At 40.7% G+C, this 21,657-nt stretch overlaps 1 protein-coding gene across 5 annotated transcripts in view; it reads right to left on the minus strand.

Annotated features, from left to right (window-relative positions):
• Rasgrf2 (Ras protein specific guanine nucleotide releasing factor 2) overlaps nucleotides 1–21,657 on the minus strand; it is a 224,913-nt gene that overhangs the window by 60,976 nt on the left and 142,280 nt on the right. For 4 of the 5 annotated variants that reach the window (XM_029468512.1, XM_029468511.1, XM_029468513.1 and 1 more), the window contains exons 16-17: nucleotides 20,761–20,868; nucleotides 17,499–17,588 (exon numbers count right to left, since the gene is read on the minus strand). In XM_029468512.1, coding sequence (XP_029324372.1) covers nucleotides 17,499–17,588; nucleotides 20,761–20,868 — 198 coding nt within the window. The remainder of the gene's footprint in view (nucleotides 1–17,498; nucleotides 17,589–20,760; nucleotides 20,869–21,657) is intronic. The other variant, XM_021180496.1, reaches the window with a different exon arrangement.

Genomic DNA, 21,657 nt, shown 5'->3' on the forward strand with positions numbered 1-21,657 from the left:
ACATGACCAGGAAGAGAAAGAGCCAAGCACCTGGGGCTTTACAGGCCACATGACCAGGAAGAGAAAGAGCCAAGCACCTGGGGCTTTACAGGCCATATGACCAGGAAGAGAAAGAGCCAAGCACCTGGGGCTTTACAGGCCACATGACCGGGAAGAGACACTATTACTACTACTCCACCTGGGGCGCATAATACTCAGCTCTTAGACTTTTCATTATATCCATAGATTGGTATAGTTCTCAACCCTCATCAGGGAAGCTTCTTTTTGTACTGGACTTCATTTAACACAGAGACCCACAAGAGCTCAAGGTGCAGAGAATAAGAGACTGTGCCATGCTCAGTCTGAAAGGAGAAATCTAAATCATCTCTTCTCCCTGTCAGGTTCAGATATCATTGTGGAAGATGGGAAGAAAGACTGAAAGAGCCAGAGAGTGTGGACAACTACAAGGACACCATGTTTTCACACACAGCAGGCCATGGTACATATGAATCCACAGCAGCTGATTTAGTATAAACAGCAGCAGATCAAGCTCAAGCCAGAAACATTTCTAGAATGGAGGCACAACTCTACCTGCATTCCCAGAGGCCAGCTGGTACTGTGGACAACCAGGTAAGAAACCTCCCACAAGCCCTTGCCCACCAAGTCCTCTTAAAGCATGCCCAAGAATGGTAAACTGCACCCAGTACCATGAGCTCCATTCTCTGGCCTACAAGTCTGCCTGCATTACAAAATGTCTACCAGCACCAGGAACAACCAGGTATGACCCCATTCCAAACCCTTGCCTGCTAAGTGCCCCTAATGGACACCCAATAGTAGTAAACTGCAGCCCCTCTCATGTTTGTCCACAACTCTGCCTGCTTTCCCATGGTCCACTCTGGCATTGGGGGGCCCCAGTCCATGCTGGTACTAGGGACCCCAGAAATAAGGTTATCATCCAGAACTCCAGAGGCCATGTTGGTCAAAAAACCCCAAAGGGAGGCATCCTAGTGGTCCAGAAGACTTGCTAGTCATGAGAACTCCATACCAAGGGGGTAAAACATCCACAAATCCCACCCATCTAAACAGAATAAACTCAAGAAACCAGTTTCTAAACCTGTAATAACCACAAAATACAGAAGGCTAAAAGTCAGCATAATAATACAATCAACAAGAGCCAGGACAATATGACACCACCAAATCTCAGATATTCTACTACAGCAAGACCTGGATATCTTAACACAGCCAAAGCACAAGAAAATGACCTTAAATCCAATCTTATGAGAACAAAAGAGGCCTTTAAAGAGAAAATGAATAAATCCCTTAAAGACATACAGGAAAATACAATAAAATAGTGAAGGAAATGAATAAAACTGTTTAACACCTGAAAATGGAAATGTAGACACAATAAAGAATACACAAACTGAGGGAATCCTGGAGATGGAAAGCCTAGGTAAGGGAACAGAAACTGCAGACACAACCATCACAAACAGAATACAAGAGATCTAAGGCTGAGAAGATACAATAGAAGAAACTGATACATTTTCTTTGGTCAAAGAAAATGTTAAATCTAAAAAGTTTCTGACACAAAACACCAAAGGAAATTTGGAACACTATGAAAAGACCAAACCTAAGAATAATAGAAATAGAAGAAATTCCCAGCTAAGAGACCCAGAAAATATTTTCAACAAAATCATAGAAGAAAATCTTCCTAAGCTAAAGATAGAGATGCCTATAAACATATAAGAAGCTCACAGAGTACTAAATAGATTGGACCATAAATGAAAATCCCCCTAACACATAATAATCAAAATACTAAATGAACAGAATAAAGAAAAAACATTAAAAGCCACATTGTGAAAAGGTCACATACATATAAAGGCAGACCTTTAGAATTACACCCAACTTCTTAACAGAGACTTAAACAGTCAGAAGGGCCTGGGGAGATATCTTGCAGTTGATGAGAGACCGCAGATGCCAGCCCAGACTACTATACCCAGCAAAATTTCAACCATAGATGGGAAAAATAAGATATTCCACAACAAAACCATTAAAAAAAATGTATCCACAAATCCGCTCAACAGGAGATACCAGAAGAAAACCTCCAACCCAAGGAGGTTAACTACACCCAAGAAAACATGGGAAATAAATGACTTCACACACATGCTACCACCACCACCATCAAAATAACAGGAATTAACAATAATTGCTCATCTATATCTTTCAGTATCAATGGATTCAATTCCCCAACTTAAAAAAAAAAAAAACAAACAGACTATCAGAATGAATGTGAAAACAGGATCCATCAATCTGCTGCATACAAGAAACTCAGTTCAGCAAAAAGAGAAATTACCTCAAAGTAAAAGGTTGGAAAAAAGTTTTCCAAGCAAACAGACCCAAGAAGCAAGCTGAAGTAGTCATTATAATATCTATTAAAATAGATTTCCAACCAAAAGTAATCAAAAGATATGGAGGACACTTCATACTCATCAAGGAAAAATCCACCAAGATGATGTCTCAATTCTGAATATCAATGCCCCAAATACAAGGGCACACACATTCATAAAAGAAACATTACTAAAGCTTAAATTACATAGTGAGCCCTTCACATTAATAGTGCAAGACTTCAACAACCCATTCTCACCAATGGATTTGTTATCTAGACAGAATCTAAGCAGAATAATAATGAAACTAACATATGTTGTGAATCAAATAGACCTAACAGATCTCTACAGAACATTTCACCCAAGGTTCTTCTCAGCAACCTTCTCCAAAATTGGCCATATCCTCAGACATAAAGCAAGTCTCAACAGGTACAAAAAAACTGAAATAACCCCAGTATCTTATCAGACCATCATGGATATAAGCTGGACTTGAACCTCAAAAGAAATAATAAAACCTACAAACCTATGGAAACTGAACAACTCTCTACTCAATGACCACTCGGTCAAGGAAGACATAAAGAAATTAAAGACTTTCTAGAATTCAATGAAAGTGAATGCACAACATACCTAGCCTTATAGGACACAAGGAAAGCAGTGCTAAGAGAGAATGTTTATAGCACTGATCACCTTCATAAAAATTTAGTGAGATCTCACGCTAGCAACTTAACAGCATACCTGTAAACTCTAGAACAAAAAGAAGCAAACACATCCAAGAGGAGTAGATGGAAGGAAATAATTAAACTCAGGGCTGAAATCAATAAATTAGAAACAAAGAGAACAATACAAAGAATCAGTGAAACCAAGACTTGGGTTGTTATTGTTGTTTGAGAAAATCAACAAGATAGATAAACACTTAGCCAAACTAACTAAAGGGCAGAGGAAGAATTTCCAAATTAACAAAATCATAAGTAAAAGGGGGACATAACAACAGATACCAAGGAAATCCAAGGATAATTTGGTCTTACTTCACAAACCTTTACAGCTCAAAGTCAGAAAATCTAAATGAAATGGATGATTTTCTAGAAAAATACCAATGACCAAAGTTAAATTAAGATCAGGTAAAAATCTAAATAGACCTATAATCCCTAAGGAAATAGAAACAGTCATTAACACCCCACCCCCCAATAAGCCAAGTCCAGATGGTTTTAGTGAAGAATTCTGCCAGACTTTCAAAGGACAGATAATATAAGTACTCCTCAAATTATTCCACAAAGTAGAAACAGAAGGAACACTGCCAAAGTAATTTTATGAGACAGTTACCCTGATACCTAAACCACACAAAAATTCCACCAAGAAAGAAAATTTCAAACCAATTTCCCTTATGAACACTGATGCAAAAATACTCAATAAAATACTTGCAAACTGAATCTAAGAACACATCAAAAACATCATCCACCATCATCAAGTTGACTTCATACCAGAGATGCAGGGATGGGTCAATATATGAAAATCTAACAATGTAATCCACCATATAAACAAACCGAAAGAAAAAACACATGATCATCTCATCTCATGCTGAAAATTTTTCTGACAAAATCCAGCACTGCTTTAGGAAACAAGTCTCGGAGAAATTAAGATACAAGGCACATATCTAAACACTGTAAAGGCAATATATAGCAAGCTGATAGCCAACATCAAATTAAATGGAGAGAAATTTAAAGTAATTCCACTAAAATCAGGAAGAAGACAAGGCTGTCCACTCTCTCCATACCTATTCACTATAGTACTTGAAGTTCTAGCCAGAACAATAATACAACTGAGGAAAACTGAGAGGATACAAATTGGAAAGGAAGAAGTCTAGGTATCACTTTTTGTGGATGATATGATAGTATATACATAAGCAACACCAAAAATTCTACCAGGGAACTCCTACAGCTGCTAAACACCTTCAGCAAAGTGGCTAGATACAAATTTAACTAAAACAAAAAATCCGTAGCCCTCCTATATACAAACAATAAACAGGCTGAAAACAAGATTAGGGAAACAATGCCATCAACAATAGACACAATAATATAAAATACCTTGGTGTGACTCTAACCAAGCAAGTGAAAGACCTGTCTGACAAAAACTTCTAGTCTTTGAAGAAGGAAACTGAAGAAGATATCAGAAGATGGAAAGACTGCCATGCTCAGGGATTGGTAGGATTAACATAGTAAAAATGGCCATTTTACCAAAAGCAATCTACAGATTCAATGCAATTCCCATCAAAATTTCAAGACAATTCTTCACAGACCTTGAAAGAGTAATTCTCAACTTCATGTGGAAAACCAGAAAACACACAATAGCTAAAACAATCTTGTACAATAAAAGAACTTCTAGAGGTATCACATCCCTGATTTTACTGTACTACAGAGCAATAGTAATAAAAACTGCATCATATTAGCATAAAAACAGACAGGATGATCAGTGGAATAGAATTGAAGACCAAGAAATAAACCCACACAACTAAGGCCTCTTGACTTTTGAAAAGAAGGCAAAAAAAAATACAGTGGGAAAAAGAAAGCACTTTCAACAAATGATGCTGGTCTAACTGGATGTGCACATGTAGAAGACTGCAAATAGATCCATATCTATCACTCTGCAAAAACTCAAGTCCAAGTGGCTCAAGGACCACAACATAAAACCAAATACACTAAATCTAATAGAAGAGAAAGTGGGGAATAGCCTTGAGTGCACAGGAGACCACTTTTTGAACAGAACACCAACAGCTCAGGCAGTAAGATCAACAATCAATAAATGAGACCTCATGAAACTGAGAGGCTTCTGTTAGACAATGGGCACCATCAATAGGACAAAACAACAGCCTACAGAATGGGAAGAGATCTTCACCAACCACGCATCCAGAGAGGGCTGATATCCAAAATATATAAAGAACTCAAGAATTGAGACATCAACAAACAAAATAATTAAAGATGGGGTACAGATCTAAACAGAGAATTCTTGACAGAGGAATCCCTTAATGTCTGAGAAGCACTTAAAAAAATGTCCAATATCCTTAGTTGTCAGGGTAATGCAAATCAAATGGCTATGAGAGTCCTTCCATTTTTACACCCATCAAAATGGCCAAGATAAAAACCTCAAGGACTAGCATATGCTGGAGAAGCTGTGGAGCAAGGGCAACACCTTTCCATTGCTGGTGGGAATAAAGACTCTACAAGCACTTTGTAAATCAACTTGGCAATTTCTCAGAAAATTGATAGTAGTTCTTTCTCAAGACCTATCTACTCAAGACTCCTGAGTGACATGGTTATACACCCAAAAGATGCTCCATCATAACTCAAGGACATTTATCCAACAGTGTTCATGGTAGATTTATTCATAATAGCCAAAACTGGAAACAACCTAGATGTCCATCAACTGAGGAATGGATAGAGAAAATGTGTTACATTCACATAATGGAACATTGCTCAACTATTAAAAAACAATGACATCATAAAATATTCAGGTAAATGGATGGAACTAGAAAGTAGCATCCTGAGTGAGATCAGTCAGACCTAGAAAGACATACATGGTATATACTCACTTATAAGTGGACATTAGTCATAAAGTACAGGATAGCCACACTACAATCCACAGACCCAACGAAGCTAAGTAACAGGAAATGCCCAAGGGGGAGTGCTTGAATATCACCTAGAAGAGGAAATAGATTAGACACTAGGGAAGGATGGAGGGAGGGGGCTGGGTAGGAGAGAGGTGGGGGTGGCAGCAGGAGGGATGAGGTGGACGGAGGACTGAGAGAGTACTAGAAGAAACAACTGGATTGGGGATTGGACATCTCAGGGATGATCCTGAAAACCCAGGACAATGAAGACTCCCAGGAATACATGAGGGTAAACCTAGCTAAGACTCCTAGCAATGGTGTATATGCAGTCTTAGACCCACTATTTGTCCTAGCTACAAGATAACCAGGGATAAAAGATGGAGCAGAATTTGAAGGAAGGGCAATCCAATGTCTGGCCCTACTTGAAACCCATGTCATGAGAGGTAGCACACCCCTGACATAGTCATATTCTGTATACTTGCAGATAGGGGCCTAGCATAACTGTCATCAGAGAGGCTTCATCCAGCAGCTGATGGAAACTGATGCAGAGACCCATAGTCAAACATCAAGTGGAGCTTGGAGAATCCTGTGGAAGAGGGGGAGGATGGACTGAAGGAGCCAAGAGGAGTCAAGGACATCACAAGAAAACCTACAGAATCAACTAACCTGGGCCTATAGGGGCTCATGGAGACTGAACTGCCAACCAAGAGCGTGCATGGGATGGACCTAAGCCTCCTGCACATATGTAACAGTTGAGCAGCTGGATCTTCCCATGGGACTCCTAAAGCAGAGGCAGGAGCTGTCTCTGCCTACCTTTGGGTCTCTTTCCTCTTACTGAGCTGCCTTGTCTAGCCTCAATAGGAGAAGATGCCTTACTGCATGTTGATATGCCAAGGCTTGTCAATATCCCTAAGAGGCCTCCCATGGTTGGGAGGAGGGGTGGATGGGAGTAGGGGAGGTAAGATGGAGGGACTGGGAGGAGAGGAGGGACGGGAAGCTGTAATTTGGATGTAAAGGAAATAAATAACTTAATTAATACATAAAAACAAACAAAACTCCTGACATGGAGAGAGGAGGCATATATGAAGTCCTACCCCTAGCTGGAGAGCGATGGGCATGTGACAGCTGCTGGGAGAGGGAGCACTGCTGCTGGGAGAGGGAGCACTGTCACAAGGGTTAAGTCCCCTGATGGGTTGGTCATGCTCCAGTGGAAGGCCACACGCTCAAAAGTATATGAGCAGCACTGACTGTACTGGATGGGTTTTTTTAAAAAATAAAAGAGGGCCTGAAAATGGGTGGGTGGGGGTGGGGTGAATTTGGGGGGGGAGTAGGATGAAATGGCAACTATGATTGATTGAAACACATTCCACAAAATATTAAAACTAATAAAAATGGGAAAAAATAAATTCTTAATAAGTCTTAAATAGGGGAAAGTAAAATGCCCTTTCATTTGCTTGACAAATGGTATGACCAAGTGTAACTAGAGGACATGTTGTCACATAAAGGTACAGAATTCCACAGAGTAAGAACATACAGAGGGGAAAAGCAGGGTGCAGTAAAAGAGAAGCTATCTATGATCTAGGACAAAGGTCAGTCTTTGTTAGAAAATGAAAAGATGGGGGAATCCTCTACATATGGAACGCCATATTTGGCCACCATCTGTCCTTACACCTCTTACCTGGTTAGATGCTCAGCGCATTTCCTACTATGCCCTGACCAACCAGGAGAGAGGCGGGCAGGTGTTGTAGGGACTCCTTGCCTCTGTTTTCTTGCCTTGCTATCAGCAGCATCTCTCCTTTCTGGAGTCCTTGCCTCTAGGGGGCTTCTCAGAAGCCCAGGAGGCAGGTGTAGTTAGGAGCCTGAGCTGTTCTTTTTCCACTGTAGACAAGCTGCCCTGGGATGTGCTACAGTAAAATGTCTGCATGATGTTCTGATTTTGAAATAGAAAATCAACATGTGACTCCTGCCAGCAGTTTCAATTTTAGCTTGTAATACAAACATTGGCAAAAGACCAGATTCTTTGCCTTTCCTACAGCTTTATTGGTACGCATAAGCTGTTTTAAAAGGCTGGATGTTCTCACAGATCCTGAAAACATGTCAGGGTAAAAGTGTGGCATTAACTTAATTGACAGAAATCAATATCTTACTGTAAATGCAACCCTACTCTCAACACAGACAAAAGCTCCTTCTGACTAGATCCTTTCATTGCAATAAGGTGAGTATATTGTGCATAGACACAGCTGTGAGAGTGGATATGTCACACATTCCAGGCTTCTTGAGCTCTGGCTCTTGTACAGTTAATATGGAATTAGTGGCAATATCAAGGCAAGGAGATAGCGATTAGGTCATAAGTGTGAGCCTCTGTCTCTATCACTGAGAGCCTGGGCATAGCACTTTGCCACTCCTCTTCTCATACTTCAGCATCATGTGCCCATGGTGCAGCTGACAATGACACATCTCCCAAATCTTTGAGCTTGGATTATTGCCCTTTGAAAGCCAAAGTGGTCAAAGACAGTAGAAAAGTGGGGATAACTCCCTGGAGACAGGCCAGCAAAAGGCATGCTAAAGCTGGTGAATGGGTCTGATAAAGCGAGTCAGGAGTCTATTAATAAGATCTGAGGGTATCTCAGCAAATCTAAGCTCCAATCATCCTCAACTCCAGCTGTAACTGGTTATAGTAAATCCAAGGTCAACCACTAATGGCTTACAGCCAAGTGTGGCCCACAGACATATTTTGTTTGGTTACAACTATGTTTATAAAGAGTATGAATTCATTTTCAATTTCTATAAAAACCGGAAAATTTCTCAAAAAAAACATGCAGATTTCTGGCTTTTCTTTAAAAACAAAAACAAAGGGAGAAAACAGGTCTGGCATTTGTAATGTTTCATTCCTATTAGAACAATGCTCAGCAGGAGGTGAGCTGTGGCTGTCCTGTGTAAATGTGTTTCAGCTTCCTATCCCCTGCTTAGGCTACCTTCCTGACCCTAAACAGATGGATCGGTGATGGAATCAAACAGCAGTTAACACTGTGAGGCAGAATCCACTTGCTTTGCAGCCCTTTGAAGCAGCATCAGTAAGAGAATCATCTACATAGAGCATGGGAAAGGTCTACACACAGACAGAGGACTTGGCAATGCAGCCCAGCCAGGGAAGAGGGCATCTGGGCTTCTGTAGTAAGGATGTGAGTCTGCTTGGGAGGTGCAGAGAAGACATGATCAGCAGCAGTGAATACTATGTGTGGTCAAACTTGTCCTATGGCCCCTTTCCAAGAATAGAATGCAAGGGCCAGCTGCTGTGTGCATTCTTAGCTGATCTGCAGGCTCAGGGTTACATTCACACCAGTAAAAGACACAGCTTTTCAATTCCACAATTCTGATGCTAGGAGGGTGTGTGTTTACATGTTTATCTAGAAATAAGACTTGAGATCGTGATTCATTTAAGCTTGGCTTGCTAATGCTCTGCATTTTCCACTAATAGCAGTGATAATGTTTGTCTTTAAAATTACACTTTAAAGAATCTAATCTCTTATCCCCTAGATTTCAACCTGTTGTCGTTGATGAAATGAAAATTTTTTTAAACATTTGAGAGGAAAATAGAAAATATATCCTAAGCAAGAATACCTTAGCAGAAAACAGACAGTCTGAAACCATCATAAGCACATGAAGAAGCAAAAATGACAAGGAAAGTCCTCCCAGATGCCTTCAGTTCAAACTTGTGCAAACGAATAGCAGACCTGGGCAAGTGTGAGGGATCTGGGCTCAACATGTGAAAGGTAATGGGGCTGTTTACATAAAGAGATCTTTGGGATATTATTGTGTTGGATGGATTTTGTGGGCCAGTTATGTTTATACGATCACTGTAAAAACATAAGCACCATCTATATCACCACCACTGTTCAGCTCCCACATCCAGCAAAGATTTGAAGGAACTTTTCCAGTTCCAACAGGGCCTGAAACCATCCATGCTTTGCTTGCATGTTCGTCCCAGTTACTTGGAAGGCTGAGGTGGGAAGATCATTTTAGTTCAGAAGCTCGAGTCCCAACAATACAGGAAGCCCCATGTTCTGGAATCCCTTCTGCTCCTGTCATAAAACCACTCTAAGTAAATGCAACTTAACTAGTGGGTGGGCTTATTATCTTTGCATACAAGCTGGAATACGTCCATCATTGAAGGAAATCATGGCATGAACTCCAGGCAGGACACCATGAAGGAAAATTCTCCTTGCTGGTTTTCTCTCTGGCTTATTTCATGCATGCCCAGCCAGTTTCCATTATTGCCCAGGACTAGATAACAGGGAACATCACTGTCCACAGTGATCTGTGTCCTCCAACATCAACAATCAAGACAATCCCTCACTGACATGCCCACAGAGCAACCTGCTAAAGACTACTCAATTGATACTCTTTTTCTAGGTCATATTAAGTTGATGATTAATGTTAGCTGTGCCAGTCCTATTTTAGAAATCAAATCACAGAAACAAACAAAAAAAAATCAAAAAGTTAATATTGGTTCCAGCAAATGCAATAAAGAAAGAAAATAAGTAGAAGCCACGCAGATTACACTTGAAGAAATAAAACTACTATTATTCATAGATAAACTGATACGTGAAGAATTCTAAAGAATATAAAAATACTGGTGTAACTAACTCATAAACCAACAAATGAAAGACGATATGAATAAATGAAGTCATTCCAAATTTGTGGACTATAAGACTGAATATTATTAAAGTGGGTACTTCTCCGATTAATTCATGGAATTAAACAACCCCACATACACAGGCTGGGCCTAGGCCCCATGCCACATATGTAGCAGATGTGCAGCTTGGTCTTCACACAGATCCCCCAACAACTGGAACAGGGGCAAACCCTGACTCTGTTGCCTGCCTGTGGATTCTGTTTCCCTAACTGGGCAGCCTAGTCTGGTCTCAGTGGGACAGGATGTGTCTAGTCCTGCAGTGAGGTGTTAGAGTGGGTAGGTTGGTACCCAGGGGAGCCTCTCCCTTCTCAGAGGTAAATGGGAGGGGAGATGGAGGGGGGGATCATGTGAGGGGGGACTGGAGTCGGGGGGGGGGAGAGGACTGTGATGGGGATGAAAAATGAATAAATAAATTAAATTATAGAGAAAAAATGCTATGGAAAAAAATCCCACCACATAAAAACTTTAGTTTTAGCTCCAAAATGTAATCATCTTGGAATTTATCACATTTGTGCTTACCACAAGAAAAATCTGGGCAGACTAAAACTAAAAAATGTTTCTCAGACACACCAGAAAACTAAGCTGTATGACAAATGGCTGCCCCAAGTCTGAAGAGAAGGTGTATCCAGAGGGGTGATCCAAGGTGCACCCAGATCGAGCAGGCCACTAGAACTGTTTAGTGGTAGCATCAAGTGGTCATTTTGCTTCCTGACTGGAGTATGACAATGGTTTAGAAATGAACTTGAGGAGATTGAGGGTCACACTCCGAAGTGGCTCCACACTTTTGTGGAATTTACTTTGGGAAACACTTGTGTGTTCACAGTAGAGACAGGAGCAAGATCTCTTCATGGTTCTTGTAGGGAGAGGAGAGGAGGAACGTGGAATGTGCCCAACACCTTTATTTAATAAAGGCATTCTTTTAAAGGAAAAACACAGCAGAGACTCATCAGCTTCGGGAAGCCACTCTTCCCGTTCTGGCACTTTCTGTTTTACCTCCAGGGAAAGTGAAATCCACAAGGATCAGCAATTCAAGGGAGGAAAGGCTGCAGCCATGGAAGTATGGGGCAGGCAGGGATAGAAGCTGTTCTGCAGAGAAACCACAGCTCTGAGACTGAGTTTTTAAAACACTACTTTCTACTGGGAGACACAGATGCCTCCTCTCATTGACCCATAGTCAATGGCTGTGGGTCATGGCAGGAAGGGCTGTACGTCACAGGACTTCTGCACTAGTCAGGGAAGACTGCGGCCAAGAGGGCAAACACAAAGAAGAAACTGAAGCCTGTGTTTCCTGTAAGTACAGGATACCCCAAATACAAACTGAATTCCAACCTCAGTAACACAAGTCCCCACGCTAGGGGACCTTTATCACTATCATCTCTGTCAACAAGAAATTACAGGGTTTACCAAAAGACAAGAACACAGTGTGAGGGGTCCCATTAGCTTGCTCAGGCTGCAGTTATAAAATACCAAAGGCTGCAATGTAAACAAAAGAAATCACTTCCTTCCAGTTCTGGAAGTTAGATGTCAAACCAGCCTTATTACTAGGCTTAGTTGCATTTGAGGTACTTACTTTGACTTCTATCTAAGGGGCCATCACCTTGCTTTGGCATTATGGGGTCAACTCTCTGGGTATGTTTAGGTCTGAAACAACTCATCTTTTAAGGCACAGGTCACACTGGATTAGACCCACGACATAAGCCATTTAACTGTTAACTTTTTGAAGAACTTTTAACCAAACACAGTGCTATTTGGGGGTAATTGGGGCTAGAATGTACATTTATGAATTTGGAACATAATTTAGTATATAACAGAGAGTGAGCCTCAGGAAGAGACTTGGCTGTGACAACTATTACATGGGGAATTTAACGATGGCTAGTGTGGTAAGAGCTTTAGTGGGAGAAGCAGGCACATTGTGCAGTCAGTGAGGGCACTGTAAGCAGAAGGGCCATGTAAGGAATGGAGAAGAAATGCTAGAGATGGAGGATGCCTTCACTGAATTCACAGGAGACTTAGCACAGCTGAGGGAGAAGGACTGAGCCTAATGATGACCAACAAAAATCTCCAAACTGAAATGGAAGGGGCAAAAGGGAAGGAGATGAAGAAATAGCCCAAAGCAAAACACAAGGCAAAGCGCACCACATGTAAGTACCATGGGAAAATTTCAAAGGGTACAACATACACAGAATTACAGCCTCAAACAATGGACTAGAATAAATACTGCCAGTAAGAAGGATAAGACTCTTTTGAATTAAATGATATTCATGAAACTGTAATTACACAATCCAGTAATTCAATCTTTAGACATGTTCTCAAAATGAGGTGAAAACACGCATCCACGCATCTACAAATGGTGGTGTCAGTATCATTCACAGTAGTCAAAGAATGGCAACAACTCAAAAAACTGGTGGACGAATAAGTGGAACATGGTATATCCACACCAAAGAATATTATCCCACAATAAAATGCATCAAGTGGCTATTACATACTACAAACAAATGGAAAGGCCTCCAAAACATTACACTAAGTAAATGAAAAAAAAAAGGGTAACTAACATATTACATGATTTCTTTTATAGGAAATGTCCCGAATGGATTAATTTACGGGATAAGAAAGATATCAGCAACTCAGAGAAATTGGAGGAAGAGACAGGTGAGACAAGGGCTGTGGGAAAGTTTCTCAAATTTATTGTAGTGATTGTTGTGCTATTCTGAGAACATACTAAAATTAATTGATCTGTAAATTTATTCTACTTGTGTGTGTGCATATGTGCATGTGTGTGCATATAGTAGTGCACATGACTGTAAAAGTATGCAAGTGCCACAGCATACGTGTGGACGTCTGAGAACAACTTCTAGAAGTCTGTTCTCTTCCACCGTGTGTTTTCCAGGAATCTAACTCAGGTCATCAGGCTTGGCAGTGATGATACCCATTGAGATATCTTGCTACCTTAAGGTATGTATTTTAAGTTGAAAGATCCTGAGAGAGAGTGAAAAATTATTTAAGCCCCTAGACCTGTGTCCAAAATAGACCTCACTAATGGCAGGGAGTAGAAGTTTAACTTGCCCCATTGTTCCAGGAAATGTTTGTACAGAATACTCTAACCGTTCCTTATGCCAGATGTTTGCGGTTTTTGCCTATATAAACCCCTTACCCCTTGAGCTCGTGGTCGACTCCTTTACCCCTGAGTGGGATATGAGTCTCATCCCCAGTGCACTGGTCTTTCCCAAATAAACCTGTTGCAGTTTGCATCAAGACTGTTTCTCATGAGTGATTTGGGGTGTGGCCTATCCTGAGTCAGAATGTGGGGGAGTCCTCATGTTGTGGGTCTTTCAAAGTAAGCAAGTTGTACATTAATGAGCTCATTAAGTGTGTTATAAAAAACACAACAGTTTGTATTACTTTCAGATTAAGAACAGTTTCTTCTGGTGAAGAGCTTTAGGCAACCTACCATCTTTTAAATATTAAGGAATGTGAGAATTTAAAATTCCAACTCTGATATCATCAAAATCAACTAGGGGTTCCGTGTAAGATAAGCAACAGATATAGTAGAATTGTATCCAAGGTTTAGAAAGAGATAGCTAAGTTTTTATCTATACTTCACTACAAAAAATATGGTCACATAATTTTAAATGGGGGAAGGGTTCAGATAGTATACTAGTTCAATGATCTCACACCTGGGACAGTCTTGGACCAGGTATTAGTAATTTTAAAAACTTCTCCAAACCCAGTTACACAAACTCAGCTCCACTGCCTCAGGGGTACACAGATGAGAAAACAGACTACAAACCCTCTGCATTGTAAGTACCAGGTAAAGGGTCTGCTATTTCTGAAATAACTGTGTGTGCCAATTAGTTAAGAGCCTTTCATAAGGCTACCACTCCCCAATTAGCACTACTGTGAGGATCAAGCTTTTACCACATTTTCTAGGGGGCCTGACTCATATTCCAACCATAGTCAACTGAAAAGCAAATTCACAAGGGTGACCACAAAGCTTAAGCTTCAGGGCCTCTTTATTCTAAAAGCCTCGGAAGGTTCATCGAAGAGTTGTCTTCAGAGTGTTGTTGTTTGTTTTTTTAAACAGGACTTCACTGTGTAGCCCTGGACCTCTCTGTGTATACGAGGATCCTCGGACACTCACAGAGATCCATCTACTTCTGAATCCCAGGAGCTGGGATCAAAGGTCTATGCTACCATGTCTGGACATCCGAATGCTTTTTCTTGAGTGAGTCTTCTCAGGTTATATTAAGCATCAGGTATGCCCACAAAATCTGGACCCATCTCTGACTGGCTCTAGTATAAACTGGAGATCCTCTATGGTAGTCCCACTGGGGAGGACAGAATGCCAGCTTTGGTCGATGTTTGTGTATGAAATCAGGTCTTGTTGATTACACAACAGGAGCAGTAGCAGGTGAATTAGCACTTGTCTTCAGATTTGTAACCCTCACTCTATGCCCTGGACCCTCCTGCTCAGTTATATCTCAAGAATTTATGAGTCAAGAGAGTGAGGAAAACTCGTCAGCCACATCAGTACCAACAAGACAACATCTTAGGAACCCATCACATGCTCATCTCAGAGCTGTGGGTATCCAGCACACTGAGACCCGCACAGCTGACCCTCATGGGGAGCTGCTCACTGGGCTGCCTTCTAGTGACAGAGATCGTTTCCCCAGACATCTGGACAAACAGACAAACCCTTTCATCTGAGAAAAGATAGCAAAAATAACAACATCCTACGACTTAAAACAGCACAGCACCAAGAATGCAGAGGCAGCTACAGGATCTTCTGGTTGTGAACTGAGTGTAAATAATTGCACCGAGAAGGAACCAGTCACTGGGGTAGACTCATGAAACTAATGAACAGTCACTGGCTATTTACTATACATACAATACTATTCAAGCTACTGAGGATATTGCAGTATATAGACAAAAAATCCCTGCCTCTGGGATTTTATACCCATTGAAGAAATAAATAATAAGCAAGGAAAATTGACCAAATATATAGAGTGTGAAATAGTGGTATTGATGGGAAAATACAGCAAAGACAGACAGCGTATGTGGGGTGTTTAATGAGGAAGCTTGGGCTGACAATACTTCTGTGGTAGATGCACTCCTGTGAGAGAAGTGGGTCTTTGCCAGTGCGGCATGATAAACAGAGAGAAGAAATGGGGGAGCAGAGTACTGCAGGCCCGACAATGCAGCCATGTCCACAGAAGCCTATAAACATCTCCTGAAAGGTTGCCATGTTCTCCAAAAGAGGCCAATGTAAATTCCAAGCTTGGGGAGGCAAGGTCTGCATTCTCTGGATGAGAAGAGGGGTGGACTCAGGCAAACCAAGAGAGGAGGATATGAAAGGAATGATATCCTCATCTAACAACAGGGCAGGCTCCATGTTCTAAAAACATTAATAAATAAAAGTGAAAATAGAAACATAAAACCAAAATAGGCTTTTTCAGTGCACATGAAAACTAGGCAGGCTTGTGAAGATTTGATCATTACAGACTGTTTTCTTCCATGCTGATGAAGCCTTTGGGGTAAATTTAAAGAATATTTAAGACAAAGAGCACCTCTTGACACAGCCAATGATGTATATGCTGAAACACTAAAGGTGGCAAATCTCCAAGCTCTCTATTTAGATGAGAGACAGAAAATAATCTCCCACCCTCCACCTATATTGTATAATGAACATATCTCTTTGTTCATCAATTTAGAACCAATTCACACAGATATTTTCTGCCAGCTACTATTATAAAGGTAGGTTCATAGGCCCTGGTAAGAGACCCCTTTTGGGCAGTGGCAGGGGTTAATAAAGTAGATCTGTTCTCCTGGCTCTGCAAATCACGATTAGAATTACTAGTGACAATCACACAGACACAGCAATGGGTCTACTTAAAGCAATTGCAAATTAATTTTAACATCATTCCTCTGCCTGTGAGGGAAAAGAACATAGATAATAAACATAATTTTCACTTATTAAAGCACTGGAATTTTATTTTTATTATATTTTCTTTGCCCTGAAAATTGAGGGTGAAACCATTCATAAGGAATCATAAAGCAAATACAAGTGAGCAACCAGGCAGCCTGAGGCCTCTCCACTCTACAGGCCTCCCTGCATCTTGCATGTGCTTCAAACTGAGGGGAAGAGGAAACAGGACTTAGCCATGTGACACAAAGGCAGGAGAATAGTTAAAACAACACAGGGATAGTAACATTTCCCCTCAGACACAGAATGTCTCAGAAGCATGATCCGAAGATCAAACATATGAGACTCACTTGATGATGGTTGTTTAGTTGCTTATTATTATTTCATGTTGTTAGGGCATGACATGATGTGTGTGTGTTGTGGTGTGTGTGTGTGTGTGTGTGTGTGTGTGTGTGTGTGTGTGTGTGTGTTGGAGTGATAAAACCAAGCTCATTAATATATCTATTAGTCACTTTTTGAGATAAGGATTTTAAAAATACATTCTGAGGATCTTTAATATTAATTTATCATCATTATCATCATCAACAACATCACCATCATTATTATTATAAACCATGGTCACCAGACTGCACAGTAGATATCCAGAGCTTATCAGCCAGTGTAGCTTTGTATGATGCAGCTGGTGTCTCCTTAGTCTCCTCAGGCCTTACCCATGTCCCGTCTATTCTGCTCTCTGATTCCATGAGTTCAACTCCTTTAGATTCCAAGCATAAGTGACATCATGCAGCGTTTAGTTTTTGTGTCCAGCTTGTTTCATTTAGTATAATGTCCTCTGGGTTCATTTCCCAACACTATGAACATCTGGATTTCCTCATAGTAATCAAGACCCGGACAGTCAAAGGCCACTGGTTCAAGACTCACCTGGTGGACTCCCATGTCCTGCTGCAGCTGTGGCGATTGCAAAAGCAGAAGCAGGTGACACAGAACAGTGGGCGCTGTCGGCTACCTGTCCTGGTTATTTAAAAAGGAAAGAAATGGAATGGAATGGTGAGGCATACGGGTGATATTCTGTGGTGAATATTCTCACTTTAACACCTATATTAGATGAATGTTTGGGCCCAAGCCAGGCACCATGCTCTCCTTGTTAAATTCCATTCTAGGCATACAGCAAACTAAGATACACATTATGCAAAAAAAAGTTGTACATGGATATTCACAGAAGCAGTACTCACTGTAGACAAAAATTAGAAACTTTCCAATGTCCCTCCTCTGATAAATAGGTTTGAGAAAATAAAGTTCCATCATAGAAAGGAATGAAGTTTTGACACATACTATAAAATGGATGAAGCATTTACTAAGTGGAAAGCCAGTTTTAAGGTCCCCCACTGGATGATTCTCTAAATGTCTAGAATGGGTGAATCCAAACACACAGATCATAGATTAGTGGTTATGGGAGAGGCAGAAGTCGGACAGTTTGTTGATGACTCTAAGATTTCTTTTAGATAATGAAAATGTCCTAAAATTAAGTCATGGTCATGGCTGCCTGGCCTTCTGAGTATATAAAATCCAATGAGAATTTTGTGGCAAGTGAATTATATTGCTACATAAAACTATTTTAAGAAGACTCTACATCATGTTTTCTGTACAATTTTTTAAATCAGTTAATGGTTGAATATTTGTTAAGCATGCAGGAGGCCTTTGGTTTGACCCCATGCCACAGGAAGGATGAGTTAAGTGTAGCCTGTTTAAAATTGAAAGGCTATAAGGCTGTGGGTGCCTCAGTGGGTGAAATGCTTGCTGTGAAAGCATGATGAATGAGTTCGGGTCTCTAGCACCACTCAAAAATGCCAGCCTGGCAGCACACACCTATAATCCCAGCACTGGGATAGGTCTATGGAGCTATCTCCACCTCCACCCACAGTCTATCAAATTAGTGCATTTCAGGATCAGTAAGAGGCCCTAGCTCAAAATAGAAGGTACAGAAGAACAGAGAAAGACATCTGATATCCACATTTAACCTCCACACATGTGTGCACGTGCATGCACACCTGTACACACACACACACAAACACACTTTCTCAAGGCTGCTTACTGCCAAACCTTTTCATCTGAATCAGATTATTGAACTCAGGTTCAATCCCCAGGGCTGCTATGCTGGAGGGACAGAGCCAACTCCCATAGGTTGTCATCTGCATGGTTTGCCCATATGCATGCTATGGCACATATACACTCCTTTCGCAGTAAATAAATGAATGCACTGTGAAGTATTTAATTGTTTAAATGGAAAGGACATAATGAGCAGCCTCTGTAGCAGCTTTCACATCTCAGACTAGTCACATAGCATTTCCTAATGCTGTGGCCAGACGTCACTGTTTTCTCCCAGGCTCTTAGAGAAAACAGCATGGCATGATTCTGATCTGAAAAGCACTGAGTAGTTTGCTTCTGATTTTTAATTTTCATACTATAAATAAGTAAGTAAATAGATGGATAATAAATAAGATGGATGGATAACTAATTGCTATATATGCAACAGATGATAGACAGACAGACAGACAGACAGACAGACAGACAGACAGACAGATAGATAGATAGATAGATAGATAGATAGATAGATAGATAGATAGATAGATAATGGTAGATAGGTGGTAAATAGAGGATTGAATGATAGATACATAGATGATACACAAGACAGATGGATAGGCAAATGCATAGGCTATTAATGAATGGATGGGTAGATAGATAGATGAAATAGTTTCACAATGTTCCCAAACATGAAAACAGGTGGCAAATATATAAGTAAATAAGAAAGATATTGACTGCACAATAAGAAAATATATGATACTCTCTTCTATTTGTAGCCAATGTTTTATCCCACGTTCTAGGTTATTCCCTCTGTTCTCAAGTCTCTATGACAAATAATAACTAATAAATCCTTACATAAATTAAAATTTTACACGTGAATATATATATATGGCTATAAAACAAAGCTCTAATCGCAACAGGGTGAACAGTATCTAATTCTCACCAGTCCTCCATAAACTCTGATCACATTCTTTTCCTGGTGGCAATAAACCCAAGGAAGGCCACCAAGACACTTACCAAGTAAAGTGTCAGGTCCTGCATTGATAAGGGTATTAGGAATAGTGGAGAGATTTTTCTGACTCCACGGCAGTCATGTGACAAGATAGGAAAAGCTAGTGAGCTGCCTTCACTTGCCAGGACAACCAAAATGGCCAATGGCCAGGCAAATGATTGGTAACTGGCCAGGAGTCTGACTTAAGGACTGCGATCTGGCCGGAGCATAACCCACACTCCTCTTTCTGCCCTTATTGCCAAGGGCTGATGACAACAGCTTCTATAGAGAGGAGGGGGGCACAGAGGCAGTGACCTCCTGCAGACATGGGCTTTCATCTTTTGCTAGCATGTCATAGCTGAAGCCTGAGAGTAAGGCACAAAAACAACCCCTGCACTTGGCTTGGGTCCTGTGAAGTGAATCTGGTTTCGTAATTTTCTCTTCTGACTTGGAATAATCAGCATTGGAAGGGGTCAGGGAAAAGAGACATTTCAAAACAACTCTTATTTGGATATTTATTTGATCAATAGGGACAGAAAATGGAGAGAGAACGTATTTCTGCTTTGTGAGCAATCTATCTCCCAATGAATAGATATTTGTTGTGTTTCAAAACTAACTATGGAATGATATAGGTAGGGATGCTGGCCCCTCAACTAGCCATCCCCCACAATGGACATTTTATTCTCTTCCTCTGCACAGAACACATCACAATACCAGAATCATCAATATTAGCCAGACTAGAGGTAGGCTTCCTGATCACTGATATTTCTACTTCTTGGACCTAACTAATATTACCTATGTAGTACTAGTTATAATATTACCTAATATAATATTAATTATAAAGATTAGTTCATCTTTGTTAGTTTTGTTGTTGTTAGTTAGTTCTTTGTTTCCTTGGGGAAAGAAAAAAAGCAGAGATGGCCTAGCAGAAGACAGGAGGGCCCTGGGGGCCATTAGGTGAGCCTAGAATGGATTTGGAGACTAGGTTGTAGGAAGATTAGTTCATATTTGTAACTAATGTTACATTAGGAAATATTATAGCCAAGCAGCACACTGATCTAGAAGCACAAGATGACTTTTCTTTTTCCAAATCCCTGTCTGAGCTCTTACCTCCAGGCTGCCGATAGCGGAGGTGCCGGGGAGTTGTGGGGGATCTACATGGTGACATATCTGCAGAATCTCCTGCTTTGTCGGCTGGTGCAGACTCCAAGACAGCTGCTGGAAAACACAGGGATGTTACCCAGGCCATGAGTGCAAGAGTACCTCAGCAAACTCAGGCATGGAAATGCAAATTTCTCCACGGATCATAAACATTTCAGACTAGCTTACACATTTAAAGTGCTTTCCTATAAAATCAAGTCATTCTTCTCCACAAAACATTAAGAACATAAATTATTAAGAGCATGATAATTGTCACTACCCAGGCTAGTGATCCACTGATTGTGTTCAACCTTCAGACTAATCTTGGCTTGCCCCTCTCTCCAGGGCAACAAGAGGTTAAAGAGAACATAAAGTGTGCAGTGGATCAACTGCCTTCCAAAATGGCTTTTCTTGAAACAGAACAATTAACTTTTTCAGATTAGAAAATAAATTGGAATCAAAATTAGGATTTCTTCTTTACCTAGGATGTCTGCTAAGGCAGCCAAAGTTTGATCTGTAACTCCATGTCCCAGGAAGATCAGAGAAAGTTCTTTAGAATCTAGGCATACATTTCCCCAACATGGTAGCATTAACCAAACATGGGTGTATGGCAAATTTATATGAACTAAAATTAAAGTCATACTCTAACTCCCCTCTATCACTAGTCATTTCAATGCTTAATAACCATTAATGTCTAATAACAACAATTTTGGACACAGAGCTTTAAGGCAATTCTCCCTCACCCTAAAAGGGTGTATCAACTAGCAAGGCAGAGCTACACATCGCTAGTAAGCAAGTGAAGTTTCTTCTTTTCTTCCTTTTTCCCTTCCTTCCCTTCCCTTCCCTTCCCTTCCCTTCCCTTCCCTT

The sequence above is a fragment of the Mus caroli genome, chromosome 13 (genome assembly GCF_900094665.2).
Source record: "Mus caroli chromosome 13, CAROLI_EIJ_v1.1, whole genome shotgun sequence".
Classification (NCBI taxonomy): domain Eukaryota; kingdom Metazoa; phylum Chordata; class Mammalia; order Rodentia; family Muridae; genus Mus; species Mus caroli.